The 20,104-nt window shown below is 35.3% G+C and overlaps 1 protein-coding gene across 16 annotated transcripts in view; it reads left to right on the forward strand.

Moving 5' to 3' along the window:
- Positions 1-20,104, forward strand: part of ADAM23 (ADAM metallopeptidase domain 23) — an 85,626-nt gene that overhangs the window by 24,028 nt on the left and 41,494 nt on the right. For all 16 annotated transcript variants that reach the window (XM_068948066.1, XM_068948067.1, XM_068948073.1 and 13 more), the window contains exons 4-11: positions 1,364-1,427; positions 5,910-5,992; positions 6,724-6,787; positions 9,156-9,228; positions 9,824-9,897; positions 10,807-10,872; positions 15,762-15,833; positions 18,516-18,682. In XM_068948066.1, the coding sequence (XP_068804167.1) occupies positions 1,364-1,427; positions 5,910-5,992; positions 6,724-6,787; positions 9,156-9,228; positions 9,824-9,897; positions 10,807-10,872; positions 15,762-15,833; positions 18,516-18,682 (663 nt within the window). The remainder of the gene's footprint in view (positions 1-1,363; positions 1,428-5,909; positions 5,993-6,723; positions 6,788-9,155; positions 9,229-9,823; positions 9,898-10,806; positions 10,873-15,761; positions 15,834-18,515; positions 18,683-20,104) is intronic.

The raw sequence follows: 20,104 nt of genomic DNA on the forward strand, positions 1-20,104 counted from the left end.
ATTGAGCTTATTTTTAAATCTACACTTCAAAGTGTATCTATAAAATATTGCTGTCAAAATGAAGGTTAAGACAAATGATGAGAAGCTGGTAATTATCTATGTTGACTATCTATTACCTATTGTTGACTTTGCATGTACACAGAGTGCCCATACTGTGGTCTCCTCAGTGCCATGAAAAATGACTGCTAGGAGAACCGCTGGTAACTGAGTTCTGCAGGAGCTTTTCTGATAAATGCAACACCTGATAAATGCAACATGAAGAATTGATTTTATGAGCAGATAGTCCTGGAGTAAAAGTGTTACAAGGATTGCTAATAGCCTCAGTTTGAGATACCCATTATTATAAGTTGTTTTTAGTCATGAATTCCCATCAGAACTATTTTGTCAGACCAGGCTTCCATAAGGATATTTTTTTATTCATAGCAGCAATATTTTTCTTTTCGTATCTGTGCTGTAATCAGATCATTTCATGAATTTTTTACTTAGAAGGGTAAGTACTTAGAGGCCTGAAAAATGATGAGTATTTTAGACCGTATTAAGTAAAATACTTGTAATGTATACATTGTGGTGCCAGTAAACATGTTTAACTGTGTTGCTGTCCCCAGGCCAGTATGTTCCAACTATGATAATACTGAGTTTTTAATTGTGAATTGAGATGTGAATGGGGCATTGAAGCGATCCCTGGATATGCACTGGCTTCCTAATGTTGTTTTTTAAAAAAAGAAATTAAAGATTGCACATTCTTTTTACAATATGGGAATTTTTTATGCTTCAGAAATGTTATATTTTGCCAAAATGGTTTGGGAAGAATTAAGAGTAAGAAAAGGATCTGAGAAGGAAAGATGAGAGGAAGAAAAGGAATAGTTTTTTTTTTTTTGAGAATGTTAAAATTTTTAGGAAAAGTCCAAGTTTTTGCAGATGTGGATGAAGTACAGATAAAAACATACAACTTACTCTTGTCTTCAGGATAATCACATATGTATTTGTCCAGTCTTACATATATTGTATAGCGGTTTTAGATCAAATGTAAAACTTATTTGAAAACAACAACAAAATAAACGTATGTTTTGTCAGTACAAGTTAGCAGCAAACAAAATTCAAAGCCATTGAATTTTTTTTCCATATTTAAAAGGCTGATAATCTTACTATAAAGCTAAATTAGATTGCAGAATGAAATTCCTGTCTGAAACACGCTCTGCGTCACAGTGCATCAGTAACCCATTTATTGGACGCAAGCTGCCTGATTTTTTTTTTTTAACCAATTTCCAAGGAAACTAAAAACGGTGTGAAAATTCTATGTAAAACAATATGAAAGTAGAAGGAATATTCAGAATTTTCTCCTCTTGTTTCCTTCTCTTGACAGTGATTTGTTATCTTCCAATTACGTGGAGATTCACTATGAAGATGGAAAGCGGAAGTTTTCTAAGGTATTGTGCTCTTAAAATATAGCAGTTGTCTCTCTGAAGGACCAGTGCCACTGCAATGGTTTTTAAAAAAAAAAAAAACAAAAAAAGTTTTACAAGACTTTAAAAACACTAGAAGCCTTTGTCCACACACGTAAGGTAATGGTGATCTGATTTTGTAAAGATTTCTCGGTAATACGTGAAGAATTGTGCAACAAAGAAAGCTTGGAGAGCAGTGGTAGGTGGTAGTACTGAAGATAATCCAAATATTGGCAGACCAGAGTAGGGGGATTTTTTTGAATTGCGTCTACAAAAGGGTTATCATCAGTATAATCTTCATTAATTATTTGCCTGCCCTTAGTACAAAGTACAAGGGTAAGAGATGATGGAAATTTAAGACAAACAAACTTGCCACGACTTTTCTTTGCAAGAATTATACAGTTGTGAAACGGAAAATAAAAGACTGGGTGAAGCCTTCACCTCTGGAGCTAGTATAAGACCTGTGTGTTACTTGACGCCCGATTGCTTACATTTGTCAAACTAGCTCCTATTGAACTTAGTGGTATAGATTAGTGATCCAAAGACAAGATAAAGTTGTGCAAGATACTTCAGCACAGACTAACAGGACCAAAATGAACCTTTAGTTTGTTGTACCAAAGTGAAGCTTGGTAGGCTCTTAGGAAGTTTATAAAAAACAGTTTCATGAAAGAGTTTTTTCAGAATGGTACAAATACAAGAGTGTTTGCTGTGAGCTTTTTACAAGTGAAATACATTGCTACGTAGAGTGGAGGAAAGGAAACATTCAAGTTGTAGTTATACCTTCAGATCAAGGTGAGACTGTTGCTTATCCAAGGATTAGATGCCTAATTGATTATTTTGACCTTGTTATAGAATGATGTATCACAGATTAGGGTGAAGTTAGATGATTATATTGCAATATACTGTTTTGTTTTCTTCTGTTAAAAAAAGAAATTGCTTCATGCACCATACTAAGGAAATTGTTTCATTTCGATAAGACTTAATACTCTGGAGAATGGGCAAAAATGCTAAATGAAGCAAGAAAACAGTTCCTTCTGGCATTTAGACAAGCTCATGCAATTGTCAGCTGCAGGACAAGCATTGAGCACTGCGGTTGCTGAATCATGAATCTGACTGGAAAATTTTATTAGAATTTTGGACTCAGCAAATGGGCTACCTTTGCATGCTGCAGTAACTTGATCCAAACTTCCTAGGGAATGTTTTCTGAATAGATTGATTTAGAAAGAAGTAATGGAGCTCTTGAGGGCACATTAATCCACGAAAGGCTTCATTGTAAATTCAGAAAGTATACACGGGTTTTCTGCAGAAGATCAAATAAGGACTGTATCCTAAGCTTCTGCAATATCTTATAACCCTTTTTAGGCTTAGATAAATAATAGATTGTTTTGTTTCCAGATGTGGATATAAAGAAGTGAGATCTTGAGGAAAAGGACTGCATTTTCTAGAAAGGGATAGGATACTACAAGAGTGAAAACACTGAAGAACAAACAGTACTTTCTCACTGACATGAATATCCTTAGTTTTCAGAAAGCTACTTGTGTGAGAGAGATGATCGCAATTTGATTGTTATAAAGCATGGTTTATGCATTCTCACTGATGGAAAAGTAAATATGTAGCAATTGCTTTTTTTATAACACGTGCATTTAATTGTGCACAATAGAGTCCATTAGAAATTTCATTCAGAATCTGAATAGCTCATTAAACGAGATGCAAAACGGAAATAATGCTGTGCTTAGCTAAACAAAGGTCTTTTACATCTTTGGTAATTCCTTGAGTTAGCATAATTGCAGAAGCTACAGGTCCAGCATGCTTGTTGGAATTCAGATGACACATGACATTTACTAGAATTAAGAATATTTTGATGATGAGCAATATGTTTTCAAACAATATGTGACAGATGGAACCATGCTAAAAGGCTTTTAATGAACTTTTTTTTTAGTCTTTAGTTTAGCTGGGATAGTTATTGACAAATGTTAAAGACTGACTTCTTAGATGAGGTGAATGTTTCCGTTTTCCTCATCTTAGCTTTACTGACCTATAGCAGTAGAATTTCTGATATTTAAAAGCTTCTACATTCACTAGTCCTTTTTCTTAAAAATATGCTTTAGAAAGTGTTAACTTTGTGTGTTGGTTTCTTTCTAAACAGACGTAGCCTGAACAGTCTGTTAATGTGGCTCTTGATGGTTTGTTTCTGTTGATAGAAAATAAATATGCTCTACTTGCTTACTTGATTGAATCATCCATGAGAAGCCAGTTTCTTCTACCCTTATTCACAATAAGTGGTTCTGTAAGTCTGTAACAGTCTAATGAATTTATTCCTCAGCGGTTTATGGGATTTTAAGGATTAATAATTTTGCTATCCAGCAGTAAGGATAGAATTAATTTCTGTGTCAGAACAGAGATGAAGGGTTTAATAATCTGCTACATGGCTGCCTATAGTATGTAATCTTTAAGATATGCTAAAGACTTTACTTTTTTTCTCCGTACTTAGGTGTTTACAATCAAAGTAGTAAAAAAAAAAAATTAATGCAGTGAAACCCCACTTCCCCTGCGTGGAGAAATTAAATAGTACAGGTTTAGTATGAAGAAGACAGCCAGAACATTTAGAGGAAAATGGCACACTGTGGAACTGTAAAAAGTCCAAAAAATCAGAAATTTTAAAAAGGCCCTCATGAAACTCTTTTGACACTAGGAATTTTTGTATATGAGCAGATGGTAGCTTGACAATGCAATTATTTCTGAATTTCTCATCTAAATCATTTATATATTGTAGTCTGCTGTTAGGACTTCTGCCTAGAAGAGCTTACTAGCCTCTTTGGTATAGAGTCATGCTCCCTCTTTGTGACTGCATGAATCTGTGCATTTTCTACTGAATGGAACAGCTCCAGCATGGTTGGTAGAGGGTGCTTCAACACAGAGCGTGTTTTTAGGAAACAGATAGATAACCAGCTGACTCTCCTCAAAGTGATCAAGGAAATTATTCAGGAATTGTGAAACCTGGGTTAAGTGCTGTAGTCATTAACCAGAGAGGGCTATTTTCATGTAATGGTCTGTACTTCAAAAAGAAAGCTACCGCAACTTTGTTATGTGAGGATCCCAGTCTTGTTGCTCTGTTAGGCATGTTCTGAGCATGCTTAAAGTCCCTGTGGAGGACTTGGCTGCTTCTCTGCCCACTTTAAGGAGAGCTTAGACAGGAACTAGTTGCTTCAGGAAAGGAGAGTGTGACTTAGCTCATGGTAAGATACAGAACCAGGCAGACTCAGGGAACCTGCACTTTGAAGAAGAAAGCTTCATTCTCTGGAGCTTAGATGGCATCTGAGCAAGGTTTTTCTGGATCAGAATTTTAAGATTTTAAGTACGTACCAATTCTTCTCTGAGGAAGTTTGGTCTCCTGCTTTATCCTGTGCCCCCCATGTACACTTATTGCGGTTTCCCTCACCTGCCTGTGGCAAACTATAGAATTTCATTTTACCCCATTTGCTAGCACTTTTGGCACTAATTCTAGTCAGCACAATCCTTCCTGCTCCTTATGGCTCACATGTAACATCTCAGCATTCAGATGCGTCTTCACTTCCTATGTATCATTAGGGCTTTTGAGAACTGAGGGTCTGGATTGCAGTTCTGGACTTAGCTTGTCTGAGTCTTTTTTTTAAAGAGTCTCTAAAGTTTAAACACACTTGGAGGTCATTTAAATACCATTTTTTTAAAAAAGCAGCTTTTTTTCTAAAACATGACTACTGATTTGTTTATAAAAATGCAAAAATCCTACTTTTTTTTTAAATACTTTGTGTTTGTGTCTGCTCATAATTTTATCTAGTTAAGCATCAAAGGCTGACTTTTACTAGTCTTTTGTCTGTGAAAAGAAAATGGAACTGCACACTTCAGCATTGCTAAGCTGAATTCACTTTCTGGCTCAGACGTCATCAGTACTGTTGCTACCTCCGTTCTAATGAAGTAATGTATTAATTGATACATTTTTAATGAGAAAATCAAAACTGATTTGGCAGAATCCAGCGCTGAGCCAAATGCATGCAGTGTATTCTTGTAATTTTAACAGAACTGGAACACACTACGAAACAACTCAAAAGTCATAGTCATGTAATTTGGATTAGATAACATTTTAACAAAATTTTACCAAAAAAATCACAATTTTACAAAAATTTTACAAAAAAGTTTACAGCAAAGAACTGCACTTAAAAAAAACAAACAAACTGTATGACTTCAACAAAAGAATGTCTTAGAGCCATAGATGAGTTAGTCTTTACTGGGCACAGTAAGTTTCCCTCTTGTTATCCCCCAATCAGGGCTAATTATTGGCATTTAATTTAGCAGTCACTCCTTTCTCTGAAGTTTTATCTGATACAAGATGTTAGGTAATTTTCACCTTGGTTTTAAGCAACATACATAAAATAACAGTAACTTTTTGCTTGTGTTGTTTTTTGTTTTGTTTGTTTTTAACATTATTAGGGTGGAGAGCATTGTTACTATCATGGAAATATCAGAGGTATCAAGGATTCCAAAGCTGCTCTCTCAACTTGTAATGGGCTTCAGTAAGTGCGCTTTCTCATTTTTCAAACAAGACTATTAGCTGGTTGCTGCTCTTCGGTGTTATCTCTTAACGTGTGATGGGCTGACATTCTACATGCCCCAAGGTGTTGGTGTTTTGAATTATCAGTACAGCTATACCAAACTGCTAACTCATTTTTTAGTATCATCAGGATTAAGATTTTTGGTACTGTCTCATGAAGCCTTTGAATATGGTAAGTACCAATACATACTTCACCGAGATGACTGACTGTGACAGAATATAAACAAGAATTGTACTTCAGCAGTTTGTATACTGGGTACTCATGTATGATTATATCAGGCTGTTGAAAAATTGATCTTTTTGTTAGGTCGTGTGAGGAAAGAATGTAAGAAATAGTCCTTACTAAGACGAGTTACTGTTCAGTATAATTCAGCTGATAATTACATTCTGCATGCTAATTTCTGTCTCAGGGCTGCCTCTCTCCAAAGTCAAATCTTTATTCTTTGTGATGTTTTACTGTTACATTCCCATTGACATTCAGTGTTAGTCCACTACAAAGTATCTGGTCTATCACAAAATTAATTTTGCATTTTAGCCATATCTATTAGTAACAAGTATGTGTGGGATTTATTTTAGTATTGATCAGTTTTTCAACCCTATGTTTGGTTTCATCTCACCCGAAAACATATACTGGAGTCAAATAAATTTGTATGATAATCCTAAATCTCTGTATTCTGTTTCTCCATGTTCTAGTGGCATGTTTGAAGATAGTACGTACTTGTACTTGATAGAACCAATGAATTTGACCCACAGTGCAGTAAGTTTATTTTGATCTATATTTTATTTTGTTTGAGAAAGAGATTGCACAAGATTCGAATAGCTAATAAAAGTATTAGGATAAATCAACAGAGGAGTCATCTCTGTCATGCATTCATATGAAAAACAAACATGTTCTTTTAAAATACCTAGTTGGTATTTATTTAAGGCAAGAACTGTGCAAATGTGAGTTACTTAAGATTTTTCTCTGCTTTTTTTAATCACTCCTTTTCTAGTCATTGTTAATCTTTTAGATGTTTGAAGTAGATTAGTGAGATTGTGTTACCGTAGCAGATAGTTATGAACTAGCAAAAAGAGTGTATAAATTTGATTTGTTACTTGGACTCGAGGATTTATAGATGCATGGAAGGGAACTCTCGAAGTCATCTGATCCATCTCTCAAAAAGGCTGGATCCAATTTTGAAGTGGGATGAGATTGCTTTTTGATCTACTGTGTTTCCGCAAGGAGCTTAATGAATTAGATATAATTATATCTGGGTGTCATACAGCTTTTAGGTATAAAGTCTGTGGTCACCATATAGCTTAAATTACTCTGATCCAAACACATGAATACGCTGGATCAGTGTTTGGGACTGTTTTATGCAAATGTCGTCTTAACCGTAATTATTTTGGTGCATCATCTTAAGTGTATTATAATTTTACGGCTGTTCCTAAAATTTTGGCTGTTAATAGAACTGACTACATTTCATAGACAGTATGTAAAACCAGTATGTATTTCAACTTCTTGAATGGTCTAAGGATTTGAATGATTTTCAAGAAAATTATTTTGCAGCATTGAGATAGGGAATTCTTAATATTTGTGTCCTGTTTGTCTGTAGGATGTATTATAGATGCTGTGCCGTAGCTCTCAAGCTTTTCTCTCCAGTGCTTACCGGTGTATGATAAATAACATAATGCTGTAGAACTGTTATGTTTCACTCACTGTAAAGCTGAACTTGGAGTTCAGAGAAAGTTCTGCAAAATCTTTGACTCTTGACGCTTTTAAAGTAGACTGGATAAACATGCAGAGGAATTGGTATCATTTGGATTATTAATTCTTGGTCTGTAAATGAAACTATGGGAATGAAACTTTGGAAAGCATTTCACCTTAAGACCACCAGTGTTTCTCACTGTCCTCAGGAACATCATTATGTTCCGTGTGGTAAGCTATGTGTTGCATTTTGATGTAGCACATCAAAATGTTATTTTATACAGTGGTATTCATATAGCAGGCAGAGGAGAATTTGACAAAATTGTGATTCTTTTGCATGAGTAGTCAGAAAATTAGGAGGTTCTGTTCAAGAAAAATAGAATCTCTCTCCATGTGTTATTTCAGTAAAACTTGAAAGTAGAGCCAAAAAAACCCCCCTGGTTCTATAAACTGTCCGTTAAGTACAATGCTAGTTATAAAAACTAAATATAATCGATGAAGTCTGATGAGGGTTCAAGCAGAAATTTGAGCCGTAAGAGGACAAATGAGATGAATATTTTTCTGAAAACTGCTGAAGATCAAAATAGTATAGCTACAGAGAGCTCTCAGAGGCTCATCTTAGTGCTATATGAGATAAATATCTTGGCCACAGCTAATATCAATTTCAGCATGTGGTTTAGTCAGCTTGATTGAATATGGTAGATGCTATATCAAATAAATTCTGTTCACAGAAACCCAGGAAATATGTGCAGTGTTTTCCTTCAGTGCATTAAGTATTTCTCACAGGAGTTACAGAAAAATAGCGTCGTACCCTTTGAAAAGAACTGCTCCTTTGGCCTAGCTCTGCAGAAGAGGTTTTAAGGAAGAAAAAATAGGTGCGTTCTAGAGCAGATACCAAAATGCGATAATTTGGGGCATGTGAGGCTTCTAAAGAAAACATGCATTAAAAGTGTTCTCCTTTTTGTTGGTGTATTCAGCATTTAAACCTGGCTAAAACAGTCCTCTTGAAGGTATCTTTTGCTTAGTTTCATGCATTTTGCTGCAATTAGGAAACTACATTTCTGTGATATGGTATTAAAGGTGTCCTTGCTTTTCATATGGCAGAGGAAGATTTTGTCTAGATACATAGTCTTTGATTTAGTGGAAAAAATGTTTTGTATTCCGTAACACTAAGGACTTTAAAGGAATTTTTTCAAGTAATCTCGAAGACATCTGTTATGTTTCAGTTTTGTAGGACAGAGAATGGGCTGAAGCATAGAGTCTCCGTGATTTGCTCAGGAATGCAAACAGATTGCTTTAAATTGGTGCTATGTCAAATTGGTATTATAGTTGATTGCATTTTGTGGAAAAATAATAAATATGTTAAATAATGAAGAGGTGCCTCACTTTACCTTGACATTATTAAGAAGAAGAAAATGTCACGTGTTTTTCTTGCCAGGAAAGTAAAAGTAGGCCGCACATCATCCAGAGAACTTACGGAACGCAAGCCTCCAAGCAGTTGCAAGATCTTGGTATGTTTTTGCTGATGTTCTGCGTTTTTCAGTGTTGGAAATAACTGTATGTATAACTTGAACATTTGAATATTAGGCTAATATAGCCTATATTAAATAGCTAATTATTTAGACAAACTTTAAAAATAGATAGTAAACTGACTTTTTTTTTTCCTTTTCTTTTCTTTTCTTTTCTTTTCTTTTTTTTTTTTTTTTTTTGCAATTATTGCAATGGAATCCAGCGCGGTTAAAAAGCAGCTGAAAATTTTCCATCCATCAAGGCTTGTATTTAGCTTTATTCTACAAATCTTTTAATTTAGTCAGTGATATTAGTGCTGTTGAAGGCAAGAGATGAAAGAGAACATCTATTCTAAGCTCAGGTTATAGTCTCTTTACCTCCCCATGCATGCTTTAATTTTAACTTTAGATTTCTAAATTACTTGAGTTTTGATAAATTACTTGAGTTGAGATATTTTGTTTTGTGAATTTTAAAGAATGAACTTTCAAATATCAAAGGTTATTCTAGTTTTGGTAATCTCATGTACTTTTGATTTGGAGAGCGTACATCAGTAGTTTAAAGTAATGTCATGAAATTCTTAAATTCTGTTTTCTGCAGAGACTGAATCTAGTTCTGAATGGCCCTTCCTAGCTGAATTGCAGTGGCTGAGGAGAAAGAGAAGAAAGAGAGCAGTGAGTAGAAGTGTGATTCTGAGTTGAGACCACTTATAAAAAAGCATTCATTTTCTTATTCTTTAATTTTGTGTGAACATAGGCTTTGGCAAACAAATATCTTTTGGTACCCTCAAGTGTCACACAGTACAATTTTCAAACAAAACAACAAGATTGTTCTTTAAAATTTGAATATTTTGAGAAAATAATGACAGCAATACTGTATACCAAATAACAGAAGTTTAATAGTGAAAATGAGTTTAGGAAATGATGAATTTTATGTTTTGAGTCTGCTCGTGGACAGAGAATAATCCTGGATGAAGGATTATTGCTACTATCTGACTTTATTTTCATTTGGCTCATTACGTAGCATGACAGAGGAAAAACTCCAAATGAGGTCATCCAGAACTGGGTTATTGAGAGAACAGAAGTGGACAGTCCACATGATCTGTGCACACATATGTGTCAGAGCTAGTGAAATGCATGAGTTTAAGATGATTAATTTGTATTTCTGCACTGAGTTGTACAATACACAGTATATTTTTGAGGCCCCTCTATTTTTAGTAATTTACTTCCTCCTTAAATCTGTGATGAATAGTACAGTAAACTAAGCTTTTAGTGTTTGAGATTTTTCTCCTTTGTGAAAACGAGAGAGGAGGGAAGCAGTGACTGCTTCTGTGCCAAACCAAAAGAATTGACTCTAAACTTATTCCAAATGATGTGACTCAGATTCTAAGCCAGTGTCAATTATCATAACTCACAAAGTTAGCGGAGCTATGATGATTTACCCTAGTTGAGGAGCTGACCCAGTTATGACAGTTTACACACCCTACGAAATACTTATGAGTAATCCTATTAAATCAACTACAGTTATTTTTTGAAAGTTACTACAGCTTCATGATTTCTGAAAATATGTCTTCAATCCTTCAGGCATCTCGTGGTATCTTTGAGGAGATGAAATATCTGGAGCTCATGATAGTCAATGACCATAAAATGGTAGGTATATCAGTTCACTGGTAATCTTCCTTTTGATCAGAATTTGTAGGTTGATTTACAGCATCGTGCCTCATCAGATTCTTTTGGCTGAAGTATTTTATATGTCAGCAGTTACTACCATTTTACTATAAGACAGAGTACAGGCCATAGTACTTAATAATGTTTGATGATATCTAGCATTTTCTATAGCACTTAAATATTCAAAATATGTCTGAAACATTTTGGTATAGTATGTATAATTTAATATGCCCAGAAACAATAGAGTAATGGAGTAAAACATTTCTGTCTGAAATAAATTCACTGTCAGACTCTAAAATTGCATCCTATCTTTAGAGGAATAAAAAGAGAGAGGTCAGAACTTGTTACCCTGAGTTCAGTTCTGCTAACTTAAAATTGAATGTGGCAAAGCATATAGACAAAACTATCTCATTATTTTTCCTGATTATTCTATGCTTATAAACAGGATTCATAATGAAATACAAGATAAAGAGTTTGTTCGATTCAGGCAAGTGTTTGACATTTGTAATTAAAAAAAAAAAAAAAGGATTCTTTTTCCTTTTTGCCTTGAGGGATAATGGGGGAAAAAAATCAGACCAGGTGACATGTTATTTAAATGTCGTTGCTTTCACTAATTATGCAAAGTAAGGTGAGCTATCAAAACGTCAGTGTGTTACCACTATAAAAAAAAGAGTAAATCCAAAAAGTGAGGCCTAGGAAGTAATAAGTTCTGTAAGCCTCGACAACTATTTTAAGATCCTTTTTGAAGAACATCACAGGTGTCTGGATACCCAGTAGTATCACCAAAGAGATCAACAGTGCTCTAACCTTAGATTATTCTGCAGCCTAATGATTAAGACAGTATTTCCTAAGAGGTTGGGGATGCATGTTCAAATCTCTGTGGTCAGAAGTAGGAGATTCATGTCCAATTCTCACATCTTCATCAAAGATTTGAACCACTAAACTGTTGGCTAGAAGTTGATTGTTGTTACCACAGTCTGAAGTTTTGTAAAGTTATATATTATATTCGCCTTCCGCCTTCTTTCCCTCAAATTTTTTCTCTGAAATTATTCTGGTAAAAATGCAGATGTCTTTGATGACTTTTTTTCAGTGAGAACTACTGGGAGGAGAGGGAAAGATAGGCCAGCTCTGTTCTTCAGGGACTTTCCTTTTAAAGAGAAACTAGATTAGTAAATCTTTCTTCATTTGTATCACATCTTTACAGAAAAGGAGGAATAGGGAAGTAGTCTTTCTTGGAGGCATGATGAAAATGTTTGGATGATAGAAGTGTGCTTAGGTGTACAGCAGAGACCCGATGTGCAAGCATTCTGACAGATTCTCACACTAACTTTATGACCTTTTTTCTTTTACCTAGTTTATGATTTAATGCAAATAACAGCTCATCAAAATCATGTCCAAAAAGATGCTTTAATTTAAATAGTCTCCAAATGAATGACAAAGCCTTGTTTTTTTAGTGGTTTTTTTTCCTGTAGAATGAAAATTTTTGACATCAGAGTTTTGTATTACAAGCCAAAGATGACAATTCCATTTATGATCTACACTAGAGAAGTCTTTTATTCATGCAGTAGGTTGTAGACATAGGTTCAGAAGAAATAGCTTGGTCTGTGTGATATTTATTTGTTAAAGTCCTAGAATGTGTATACCCTGTGCTGTGTTTTATTCTGGTGAATAGTTGATGTTTTGGTACATTGGTAGATGGTGAGACTGCTTTGGTATTCTAAACATACAGGCTGCAGGACTTTTCTGAAGTAGCTCTTTCTTTGAATCCAATAGCTCTTTCTTTGAATCCAATAGCTACATTTTAGCAAGAGCCATATCTATTACGAAAAATTACTCAGTGTGGGTTTAAAGATTTTCTAGTGATGAAGAAAGTTCTGCAACCCACAGCAAGTTACTCTAATAGCAACTTGAATGTGTTTCATTTTGAGATTGGCCTTGCCTTGCATAGCTTTCTGGGTATCAACTCTTAGTGTGACTTTGCTTCTATGTGAACAAGACTTTTTTTTTTTCTTTGAATCAAATTATATTGATAAAACAGTTTCTGTTTATTTCATGTGCAAGTAAAATCAGGTTTTAAATTTCTGTAAATGTATGGAGCTCCTGGATTCTCTCTCATTCTACTGCATATTTTCCCAATACTGTATGTGATTGTTTGGGGCTCTTTTGTCAACACTGAAGGAGGATTTTTAAGAGTCAGAAATAGTTGGGATCAGAATAGGATGCAGTATTGTGTACTCATTTCAGTGCTGAATAGACAGGTAACTTTCCTCATTTCTGGTTAATAAATCTTAGAAGTAGTCTGGGCTAAAAATGATCTATATTTCATCTGTGTCACTTCACTAGTGTGGTGAGAATGCAAATGAGTGGGGGAAGTAGGGTGGGAACTTCTTAAACCCTTCTCGCTTGTAATGCCAGCTGGTAGGAAACTGTGTTCTAAGAGTGACTCTCACATGGTGGTTGTATAGAGGTAGCACGCAGTAACTGAAGTTAAAAACATTTTGTCATCTTGTCTGAGGTCTGTGGTTGGTGTCCCTTATGAAGAGATAATATTTGTATGTCTGTTTCCCTGGTGTCTCATGTTAGACAGGTGCTTAAAGGATGACCACCCTGTTCACTACACTTGTTATGAGCACTAATTGTTGTTTCATCTCAAGCTTTATTTGTCACAACTTTAGACCACAAGCATTCAACATTATTTGCTTCAGAGTTGTCAGTGACTCAGAAGCAGGTAATGATGCTTTTCAAGGAGTAAAATGGATATACTTAAGGAAGTGTTCACAGTTACAAGTTAAGGGCTACCAATGCAGAGCTCGTTAGGGGTACTTTTAAGGTTATCTGCTTACCAGTAGAGGGCAGATTTCTCCTGTAACAAGGTTCTGCATTGGAAGCGATTGTCTTAAACCTCTTTGGACATTATGTTGTTAAGTGGTTAATATTACAAATTTTCACAAAACTTACATTTCTTGTAGCACTGAAGACGCAGTTAAATTTATTTAATTAAGTTTTTTCACTTTTTATAGGCTTGATCTTTTTAATTTCTGTTTTAGAAATTATGTTTAAATGTGTAATCAGTCCGTATCAATATTGGTTTTAGTAAATAAATACATTCCTGAAAGCCAAGAACATTTCTCCAAGCATATTATTTTAGCTTTCCACTTCTGGGAAAGCTTGGGATTGGCTTAAAACAAAAAACAAAGCAATTCTTCCCCCTCCCTAATGGCCCCCTGCATTATTTTGTACTGGTGTGGTGGTTGCCTAGGGAACAAACAGAATCCTGTGATATGGCTACTATTTTCAGTGTACAGTTTCAAGCTCCTACTAGCACTGAAAGCACTTTGTTTTGAGAATAGTTATAGGGGTGGGGTCCATGCAGACCTATACAATAGAATTTTGGGGTGTTAAAACCATCTGTGCATATGCAGGTAAGAGAGGATCGTGCAACTTAACAGCGAATATGTGTGTAAAAAACCTTATCTTTCTGCATTCAAATGAATGAGCTGCAGCCAGTATTGAAGAGTTTGGACTGTGTGTTGTCTGTATGGCATTTCATGGGTATAAAACTGCATTACTTGTGCAAAAATAACTGGAATTTAAGGGAACAAAAAATTTGTTACCTAATAATGTATTGGGGATTTCATATCTCTTGAGATCACTCTTTTGACTTTCAATTTGGGAAACATAGATTATTTCAGTTTGTAAGTCTTTCAGTTTTGTTTTCAACATGGCTCCAAGCATAATCATGGAAACCAGGGAGTTTCTGTTTTGTAATTCTGATTTAGGAGGGTAGTTGATCACGTTTCAAACTTTTGCGTGAGAGGAACTCCTCAGTTGCTCAGAGAATAGTCTGGACCCGCTTGTTTCAAGGCCTCACATGGGGTGCCATGTTTCAGAGTAAGAGTAGCTGACGCTTTTGTGGAACCTGATAATGTCACTCATTAGGTGAAGAGATGTGTTGCTTTTAAGCAGCAGTTGAAATTACTAAGATTTTTTAATGAACGCTTTACCCTGCTATGCGATTTCTATGCAATTTTATGTTTTCTGTCAAATTCTGAAGAATGTATTTTTCTCGTTTCAAATCATAGTTTGTAATACAGTTTTGATTTATAACTTTACTTTTAAGTCATGGATTCATACTCAGATACCATAGCAGGCAGCATCTTTGGCAAATTTGACTTTGAACAGAGAGGACTTTGCATGTAACTGTTACATCGACATGCACAGGAATTAGGAAGCAGAACTTGCAGTACGGCTCATCTAAATCTACAAAAACAGAAGAACTTTAAAATTAAGAGCATAAAAGATATCTAACATAACTCTTTCAATATTCAAATACACGTTTGCTTTTAGCAAGCGTTTCCTCTTTCTTTTGCTTGTTGGCATAACTGATCATAAAAATCTGGTCCCATAGCAGAGGAAGGTTAGCTTTACAGAGAGCTGTACACAGGACAAATGATAAAGGGATCATCTTCATGTCTTATAGTCATGATATATGGCTAGCAGAGTTTGGTATTTAATTCATCAGGTTAAGCATGGTTTTAATGGATACAGCATCTTCTCAGTTTTGAGGTCTTGTTTATGAGCTCTGGAGGAATCGGTTTACTTTCAATTTTCTTTTGAACATTTGAACCATGGTTCTAAATAGGATACTACTTATGGCTAAATGTTCCTTTTGGCAGCGTTCTGGCAGCCAGCGCTTCCTTCATCTTGCAAGGCTTCTTGAAAGTGAAATATATGCTGTGATCTGGGAAGAGGATTGTTTTGAGTTTTCCCTTAGGATGCCTCAAAATATTAGGTTTCCTTCCTTGTTGTAAAAATAATTGGTAGTAAATATTCAGGTTCTCATTGTTTTCTATTTCTTTTTCTCCTTCTAGTTCAAAAAACATCGTTCTTCAAACGCATACACAAACAATTTTGCCAAGTCTGTGGTAAACCTTGTGGATGCTGTAAGTATCACTATGAGTTCTTAAAACTGTATCAGTGACTTTATTATTCTAGCACCATATTTAGAAAGTTCATATTAGCAGATATCAGGAGAAAAAAATATACATATAAAGAGCAGTGGTAAGAGTTAAATTTTTAAACTCATTTCCAGTTTCCCTGCAGAAAAATAGCTAGCGGTAAATGTGTAAGAAACCACCAAATTATTCGTGATGTTTTTCTCAAAGCTTGCAAATGCCATAGTTTACCTTTGGCAGAGGGGATTTGGAACTTTGAAGGCTCTTTCAGCATCTGTTACTGCTTGGAGGATGAAATTTTTTGAAGTTTAGGTTCATGAAACCCTTAAATTCATGAAACGTTCATAGTTGCCATAAGTGGTTGAAGCTGTGGTTGTAGTTCAGAAAGGATACACCCATTTATTGGGAGAAAAACAGAAGGTGTGAATAGAAATTCTCCTTTATAACTCTGTATTTACAGTTTAAAAACAAAAAAATCTCATTATAGTACATTATAAATGGGTGGCACTGACCCAGATGCCACACTTATCTCTGAGTAAAATCAGAGTAATTTTACATAGAGCATATAAACTAAAAGTAAGAATTATGACAAAAATTGGCTTTATCTCATTTTGGGGGCAGCAACCACACACATTTGGAGCTGTGTTTGTAGTGAAAGCAGGATGGATTCTCTAGTAGTCGTGAACACAATGTCTATCAAAATTGTGACTTGCAGTCCGCTTTCCATGCAACTTCACTGATGCCAATAGAGCTGTGTGATATGATTCAGTGCAAAATGTTGTCCATGGTTTGCTTAGTATAGAGGAGGCAGTGCAGGATATGTACTTAAGATCTTGCCTATAGAATACAATGTACATTGAAAATTTAGGTAAATATGTTTTTTGTATATGAAATACTGGAAATATTTTGAAATATTTTCCAGTAACAATCTGAAAATGCCTGTAGTTTGAATAAAAGATACTAGAGCAGATAAAGATATAAATAATTGGAAAGAATAATATTTGTGCACTTTATATTGCGTATTTCCAAAGAAATGGTGGCATCTTCATTTCTTTCTCTTCTGGTCATTGTTTCTTGGTATTTCCTCTGCATTTCAACAACAACTATTTAATCTGTCTTTCCTTTCTGGAACTATTCTTTCTGTTTTTCCATCTTGCTTTGCTCTGGTGTGTGTGTGTGCGTGTTTTTGTGAACAGTTCCTCCTCTCTTCAAATGCAACATGAAAAATAGCAGGAATTTCTGCCTTGTTATTCCCTTGTGTTCATAGGGAGTTGACTCTATTTCTTACTGAAATATTGTTGGAAAAATGGTATTGGCTTTCAGAGACTGCCAGTTTCTCTGAGCCCTCTTTCATCCTTCCCTTTCTATTCACTTCAGGAAATAGTTTTCTTCTCAGCAAACACGTGTAAAGGCTCTGTTGATCCAGCTGTGTACAATCTCTGGGTTTTAATTTTATTGATTTTTTTCTCTCATGGAGTTAACCATTTTCTTGTGTATATTCTCAGCCTAGCTCCTTCAGAGTAAGGCATATTAATATTCTTTTTTCCTTAAAAGTTCTTGGACAAAATTAAGCTTGCCTGGTTTCCCTCTCTTGCTCCTGTGTTTATTGTTGTCTTTCTAAGCTGAATATTATACCATCAACTTTTTATAAGGATAACGCTGCCTTTGATACAAAAAAGCATGCCAGCAAGTGTTAATTTTTTCAGCGTATGTAGCTATCATAACTGCAGGAGGATATTTGCAATTCGTGTTGTGTATCGTAAGTATAATTTGGAAAAAAGATAATGAAATAGTATGTTTAATATGGCGACTTGTGGAGATAACCTAGTAAATTAGTGTTTGTATATTTTATGGATTAAGCAGCCAGTGTATGAATCATCCGGTGTTTTTAGATCACAACGAAATATATTTGATCAGTAAAGGTACTTCATGCCCTACATAAAGCAGAATGTCAGTTATGGATAAAGAATCTCTCTTGTAGATCTTCAATTTCTCAATACGTTAGTTAATAAAATTCGGCGTTTTATGGCCTGAACTTATAGAGAGCTACTGTTTTATCTCAGAAGCAAATATCCTGAACAAAATTAACATGGATATTTTTCAGCTCTTTTGTAGTTTTTAAGACCTAATTGTGATCTACTCATCTACTGTTTCAGTGACATTAAAATTGATATAAATGTTAATACTCTTAATTTCCTTCTCACATAGTTTTAGCAGCATAAAGTGATCATACTGTAAATGAAGATCAAACTGTATGTGACTTAAGTTTTGGGCACATTGGGGAAGACTGAGAAGGTATTTAATCTTGACTTAAGAATTGCCTCTGGCTTTTCCTCGTCTGCTGCGATCTCAGTGTTTACTTAACGTTTCTACTTTGCTGATTTTTGTATGGGTTTTGTGCATAACTCAGTGGTGAAATTATTTGACATGAGACTCATACAGAGAAGAGGATAGCTCAAAAAAAGCGCAGCAAGTTATTTTGTCCTCTAAAACAAAATTTAAGATGATGAGCAGATTAACTCTTAGGAAATCCAAGGCATACCAGCTAACTGTTTGCCCATGTTTCCCTCCTGCTTTATCCCTCTTGTCCTTCCGCTTTACTCTTGCTGGCTAACTGTGCATGTTTGACCCAGTGTTCTACTCCTGTGCCTGTCCTGTCTCTGCCCTCAGATATACAAGGAGCAGCTGAACACCAGGGTGGTTCTCGTTGCTGTGGAAACCTGGACAGAGAGAGATCGTATTAATATTCACCCTGACCCTCTGCAGATGCTTCATGATTTCTCCAAATATCGACAACACTACATCAAACAACATGCTGATGCTGTCCACCTGCTCTCGTATGTACTGTTAACGATGGTTTAGATCATTATAGCTTTATATACTTCTATATCTACTGCTTTTGTCTACCTGTCTCTTCCTGTTTACTTCGTAATTACTACATCAATCAACATCTGCCTTCCGTAGTAACTTTGATTTTTTTTAAAATGTGTTAGTCTGTTTTAAATGTGTGCAGTATATACCATGGTCACATTGATATATATATATATATATATATATATAATGAAATTTTAATGTCTTGGCAACTGGGAGACCATGTTCACATATTTGAAGTGTCTTCTGACGAGCTCCTAATGATACTTAGTTTTGTTAATGAACTCTCTAATGTACTTACTGCTTTCCTAGTGAAAAGCAGGAGAGGGCAGAGCTAACACTATTATGCATTTCCACAAGAGCATTCCAGTTATTGTATTTATTCATGCATGCAGCTGGTGTGACATTAGGTACTGGAAGCTCTCCTTCCTTAGAGCAGTAATGAATTTTTTTCTGAGCTGCTACGTATTTTGAGGGAAATTCCACTTGCATCATTGGGCATAACATCAACCCTGAGCAACAGCATTTTTTACTGCACAGCATTGTACGGATAGAGGAGGAAAACTGTATTCCCAGGTGCTGCATAAAGATCTTAAGCCTTCTCCCAGCAGCTTGCCCTGCTATGGAGGATGGAATAAGAAATCTCCTCCATTTGGTTCTCTTAGCATTAATCTTCTGCAAAGGAAGACAAAGGGGATAAAGAAGCTTCTCCAGCCTCTGCCATAACTGCGCTGCCTTAAAACAGACATTACAATACAAGACTAATTGCATTTTTCATAAGATACACAAGGTGCCGGTGATGTGCAGTTTATTTCCTTTTATATATGTGTTGTGTCACTTACTGAATAGATGTTCTGGATCTCTAAGTGTTACGTGGTTATGAAGTAAGATTCATTTGTAAACATAAAGTATATTTCTCCTTTTTTAACAAAGAGAAGTGATTGAAGAGTGCTGCAGGAATCTTGCCTGAATGTATTTGTTTGTGTAACTGAATTCTCACATAGTTAAGTGTTATTTTATAAAATAATCCCTGAAAAAAGAATATATTAAATAAAAATCAGCGGAACTGCAGGATGAGGTTCCAAACAAGATGAAATCACAGCTGTCCAGCTATCTGGAATGAAAGATGAAAGTGTCCAGAATAAAAACAAATCTGGAAAGGATAACAGTCCAGTGCAGGGCCTGAACTTACTGGAAGTAACTTGGTGCATTTAATAAGATCCCAGCTTATGCCTGCAGACTGGTCAGTTTTACGCCTTTTGCTGTTTATCATGCTCAAAAATTACAAGAAAGTTAATCAAACCCAGCTCTCTTCCACAATGTTCTGGAACACTGGTATTCTTCACAATAAAAAGTAGAAATAAGGTTGTTATGAGCAGCCAGTTTTA

Source organism: Struthio camelus, chromosome 6, assembly GCF_040807025.1.
Source record: "Struthio camelus isolate bStrCam1 chromosome 6, bStrCam1.hap1, whole genome shotgun sequence".
Lineage (NCBI taxonomy): Eukaryota > Metazoa > Chordata > Aves > Struthioniformes > Struthionidae > Struthio > Struthio camelus.